General features: G+C 36.7%; 1 protein-coding gene across 3 annotated transcripts in view; it reads left to right on the top strand.

Moving 5' to 3' along the window:
• The window catches only part of espn (espin), a 72,617-nt gene extending 66,988 nt beyond the window's left edge, over positions 1-5,629 (top strand). For all 3 annotated transcript variants that reach the window (XM_073867443.1, XM_073867442.1, XM_073867444.1), the window contains exons 12-14: positions 3,576-3,655; positions 3,980-4,000; positions 4,120-5,629. In XM_073867443.1, the coding sequence (XP_073723544.1) occupies positions 3,576-3,655; positions 3,980-4,000; positions 4,120-4,267 (249 nt within the window). In that variant the 3' untranslated portion in view covers positions 4,268-5,629. The remainder of the gene's footprint in view (positions 1-3,575; positions 3,656-3,979; positions 4,001-4,119) is intronic.
• The last annotated feature ends 371 nt before the right edge of the window (positions 5,630-6,000 follow it).

Raw genomic sequence — 6,000 nt, forward strand, 5'->3', positions numbered from 1 at the left:
CTGCTGGCTTATTTGAAAAACGGCTGATGATTATAAAAATCATAACGTTTTTATACAGATGACACGTTTACCCTCTCACTGTTTACGGATGTTTCCACAAGCACGCTGCTTAAAGTCGAGCGTACCATAACGCATTTCTTATTAAAACAGCTTATCATTTATTTGCCGAATTGCCCACATCCTACTCGCACCATCTGTGAAGCCTAATGTGTAAACATTACTGCTGTTCAAGATGCATGTTGCCACTCTTCCTCAGTACAGTTTAGTTTGAAATCACCTAATACAATGTTGTTTGGTCACGATCAACTGCGCGACTGTCAACAATTGCCACAGAAGTGAAAATAACAAATTCATAACCCGCCATTGTTAACAAATACAACACTGAGCTTGCCGAACATCGGTTTTTAGGTAACTTCCGCTTTCTCTGCGAGTTTACAGGTATTTGGTAATGATGTGTGAATGATAATTATAGAAATTACATTTCATCCAAGTGAAGTGATTAGATAAGTCAGATTTACATCAAAAACAACAATGTTAATGAAAGCTTTAGTAAAGTTTTGTGTGATTAGATGCACATAGCTTACATATAATGTGATCACATATCACTTTATATGTGACTTCATTCATTCTTGCACCTGCTGAACTCAGCATCATTCTTACTTTTTATTTTTTTTCTTGCCGTATAATTCCCAGGGGAATCATGAAATATTAAGACATAGATTATCTTACAGAGATATTTGTCGGTGAAGTGTCTTCCTGGTAGCGGAGTGGATGTAATTGATCTGTGTTAAATGGGAAATGAGAAGCTGAAGATGGCCGCCTCCTCGGCTTGGCTTAAGTTACCATCTGAATAAAGCCAGTAGATCTTATTTCAGCCTGTGTACACTTTACAAGTGACCTGTCTGAGAGGAGAAAGGGTTCAGACAACTTTACATACATGGGGCAAATATATTTACGGAGATATACAGTAGATAGTCTGTTTAATATCAGGGTGAATGAATTGATCAGTGGCCGGTTGCATAAACTGCTTAGACTAGTCGTACAAAGTTAGTCATCGATTTCTTTCTTTAAAGTGGACATATCACGAAAATCTGACTTTTTCCATGTTTAAGTGCTATAATTGGGTCCCCAGTGCTTCTATCAACCTAGAAAATGATAAAAAGATTAACCCAGTAACTTTGCAAGCATGTGAATAAAAAGGTAATTGAAATTTCTCTCCCCTTGTGATGTCAGAAGGGAATCTTATTATAATAATACCTCCCCTTAATCCGCACTATCCAACCACAGCACTGCCATTTAGTGCAGAGATCAGCTCATTTGCATTTTAAAGGACACACCCCAAAACAGAACATTTTTGCTTACACCTACAAAGTGTCAATTTTAACATGTTATAATAAATTATCTGTGGAGTATTTTGAGCTAAAACATCACATAGGTACTCTGGGGAAACCAAACATTTATTTTACATCTTTAAAAAAGTCTTGTAAAATGTCCCCTTTAAGACTGGTCATATCTTTTTAAAGTCAGCTATAAATAAAGGGAGATTGGTCATAATATGAAGCCGAAAAGCAGTGGCGGCTCGTGACTGCTCATCCGAGGGGGCGCTAATTCAAAATAAGTGTTCGGAGTGTCATGTGTGTGTTTCCTTTTTTCAAAATATGTGTTCTGCGCATCGAGAGATCCTGTGTGCATCACATGTTTTATCAAAATAAATGCCTGCTGCACACGCGTCAAAACCGTTTATGATAAAAGAGACGCTCACGTTTACAAAATACACGCAAGACACGTAACAGTAAACTTTGCTTATGATTATGCGAGTATTTGGCAAACGCGATCGTCTCTTTTATCATAAACCCTTTAGACGCATCACACATTATTTTGAAAAAAGGAACCACACACATGACGGGCTACATGCACGTTGTGACGAACTTCGCATCGAGCGCCCTCGAAAAGGAAGTCACCAGCTGCCACTGCCGAAAAGTAAGACTGTTTAGTCCTAACAAATTGCTAGTTTATTGGATTAGTTCTTAAAGGAATATTCCATTTTCTTAAAAGTAAAATCCAGATAATTTACTCACCACCATGTCATCCAAAATGTTGATGTCTTTCTTTGTTCAGTCGAGAAGAAATTATGTTTTTTGAGGAAAACATTGCAGGATTTTTCTCATTTTAATGGACTTTAATAGAGCCCAACATTTAATACTTAACTCAACACTTAACAGTTTTTTTCAACAGAGTTTCAAAGGACTATAAACAATCCCAAACGAGGCATAATGGTCTTATCTAGCAAAACGATTGTCATTTTTGACAAAAAAAATTAAAAGTATCCACTTTCAAAACACAACTTCTCGTCTAGATCCGGTCGTGACGCCCCAGCGTGACCCCACGCAATACGTCATGACGTCAAGAGGTCACAGAAGACGAACGCGAAACTCCGCCCCAGTGTTTACAAGTGTGTTGAAAGAGGACCGTTCCTACGTTGTTGTATGTCAACTGATACTAATTAATGTCTTTGTGGCAGTTTTTGTCTGTTTACAATGGTCCGCAAATTTAGGGTGACCATACGTGCCATTCTTCCCGGACGCATCCCGTCCAGGATTTCGGTACGTCTTCCGGAAGTCGTATTTGTTGACCGCATACGCCATTCAGTTAAAAATAACGGTTGCTTTTCTGTAATAATAATAATAATCCTCTATGACGTATGCGGTCGACAAATATGACTTCCGGGAGACGAACACAAAATCCTGGACGGGATGCGTCCGGGAAGAATGGCACGTATGGTCACCCTAGCAAATGTGCGTTTTATATATGTAACACGTGACCTCCCTGCGTCACTACGCATTTACGTTAGGTTGCGCTGGACCGGATCTATACGAAAAGTTGTGGTTTAAAAGTGCATTTTTTTTTATTGTCAAAAATGACAATCGTTTCGCTAGATAAGACCCTTATGCCTCGTTTGGGATCGTTTAGAGTCCTTTGAAACTCCGTTGAAAAAAACTGTTAAGTGTTGAGTTAAGTATTAAATGTTGGGCTCTATTAAAGTCCATTAAAATGAGAAAAATCCTGCAATGTTTTCCTCAAAAAACATAATTTCTTCTCGACTGAACAAAGAAAGACATCAACATTTTGGATGACGTGGTGGTGAGTAAATTATCTGGATGGAATATGGAATATTCCTTTAAGACACAGTCTTAACCTGGTGGCTATGTTTATGCAACTGGCCACAGGTCTTTCTTAATGAGGAAGTTGAATTGGTTCTGCATTGTAGTTTTGGGAGATTGGCATTATTGACTTCACCCAACCTTTCACCTCTAATCTTATTATCCAACAGACTGAAAATGAGAAGATGGCTAAAACTGATGGGAAAAAAATGAGAGTAAAGAGAAATTTTCTGCTTTATTGTGAAAATAGTCAATAGACACATAAAACAGTCATTTTTATATTTAAATAAATAAAATCAAAGGTTTTACAGTGTAACAAAGTACTTACTAGTCTTTAAGTCATTTTAATTATATATTTTTGTATCACAGAATTTATATGCTGATGTCATCGGTGGTTTTGTGTTTGTCTGACAGGTGTTGGAAGAGGAGGCGCGTCTGGCGTCTCTGCCGGCCTGGAGGAGAGACATTTTGAAGAAAAAGATGGATGAAGAGAAGTAAGTTGAAGCCAGAGCTCTTGCTTCTGTCCTATCGCTTCTGAATGTCTTCATGTAGTACAGTGTGTTATATATCAAGTTTAGTTTTGTAAAAAAGAAATGATATCGACAGTTCTGTCACCAATGTCCAATCCCATGAAGGTATTTAGTTTCTCCTGTGAAAATCTTATTTTGCATTTTTCTGTCTTTCTAATTTGTCATAGCATTGTGATAAGAAGCTAAAATTGTTTTCTGCTTAATTTTTCTCTGTTTTAGTTTAATAAGGTTAAATGTACAAAACAATTCAAATACATAACATCTTCTAATTTCTTTTATTCACTTCTGGACGGACAGGGAACAGAAAAGGTAAGACATCTGCAGTACAAACAGCAATAACTATGATGGTAGTAGGCTAACAGTAGTTGTGATAACCATTTAAGGTTATGAGATATTTCTAAAGACATGTCTGTGTTTCGCCCCTGCAGAAAAGAAGAGGAACTGCGACGGATGGAGAAAGAGAACGAGGAAAAGTCAGAATTGGAGCGACTGCGGACGCTAGGTTATGACGAAACCAAGCTGGCGCCATGGCAACGGCAGATCATTTTAAGGAAAGGCGACATAGCGAAACAGTAGTCCTTCAAACTATACTAGTTGATTTCATTCACATCTGATGTTCCAATGTAGGACACTGCAAAAATCTGCCAGACCTTTTTAGACGTAGACCAGAGACGGTTTACCTTTCAGCGTTTTATTTGATTGACCGCGGTCACTTCTCAGTATCAAATAATATTTAACTCTGAGGATGTGTAGTACACTTATAGAGAGAAAATGAATGAATCAAAAACTAATGTATGATTGTGTCTATACAGTAAATATTTCACAGTCCTCGTAATTAAGACATATGTACATTACTTAGCTCTTTTTGAGTCGCCCAGTTGTTTTTTTCAACGTCATTTCATCTGTTTAGTAGTATTTTAATGTCTAGATTGATAGTAAATGTCAAGAAAATATCACTTTTAAATTTGCTTATATACATCTTATTTTGGTATTTCATGTGGTCATAAACTATAAAATATGATAGTCCTGAACAGGTGTTATGGCACGATGTATCATACGCTTCTTTATTTCTTACATAAAACACTTTTGCTAACTGCATTTTACATGTGAAAGTATAGATGATGTTGCTAGACCCAAATTGGCTGTATGGTGGTGTGTGTAGTTTATATCAATCTTCCCTGCTATTTATATATTTAACAACCAAACACATTTAGATATCATTAAAGAGTAAAATAATGAATAGCTAATCTCAAAATCCCATATACTCCAGAAGGTGGCGTAAATGCCCATCATGAGTCTTCCCAGATAATAAACTGAGAACAGAAAACACACACACACGTATGCCCAGTGACCTTTAGTCAGATTTCCACAGGATGTTTACAGTGGGAGGATATTAATAGTTTTATATGTCATGTGATGACGTCTTTGTCTCCAACCATGTTTTGGTCCACAAAATAAAGCCGTCAACAGATACTTTGAAAATATATCACCAATTGTCATACTGTCTTTCTGTGCTAGGCAATCTTTGCGCTATTGTTAATATATTTAGAGTAAGTGCTGGATGTGTATGAGTGGTGTAAGAGTGTGCATAAACATGTTACGTGTCTGTCCCGTGTTATACGCTGTGCAATGTGTAGAGTTAATGTGTTTTGAGTGTTTGTATAAGAGATATGCATGATCCTCTGTGAGTTTGAGAACATTCTGCTTTTGTTCATCAGATGCCATAATGATATTAAAAACATGACGTCATTGCCATTAGAAGATTTTCTCTTCATAATTTCTCTGCATAGTAGCACTGTTAAACCTTGACTGTCTGTCTTGTGTAATATATGATGATCGATCTGTCACATGTATTTTCTCATTTCACTCCACCGGCCTGTCGTTGTAAACTTTTGTTTTCTTAATGGCAAAGTTAATGAAATAAAAGTTTAAGTAACATTTTGTGTCTGTGAAATAGTTACTTTTAAGTTATTCTGCAAAATAGATTAAAAGCCATTCCACCGAATCAGTGTACAGGCTGAAACATAAGGTCTGTTTACACACACACACAGAGCTACGTAAGGAGCTGCTCTGAGAAACAGCCAATCAACATTATTATAAATAAGGTAATAATAACCATTTCATTCTGAAGACAAATCCTAGGGTTGTAAATGGACATGCTAAACTGTTTCTGGACAAGTTTTGCACTTAATAAATCCACATACCTTCTATGTTGATATCAAAAAACAATTTAACATACTGTATGAATGCATTATTTGGCACCTTTAAATGCATTATTAAGCAAAGCGTCCTGCACATTATTCTAAAAG

The sequence above is a fragment of the Misgurnus anguillicaudatus genome, chromosome 5 (assembly GCF_027580225.2).
Source record: "Misgurnus anguillicaudatus chromosome 5, ASM2758022v2, whole genome shotgun sequence".
Classification (NCBI taxonomy): domain Eukaryota; kingdom Metazoa; phylum Chordata; class Actinopteri; order Cypriniformes; family Cobitidae; genus Misgurnus; species Misgurnus anguillicaudatus.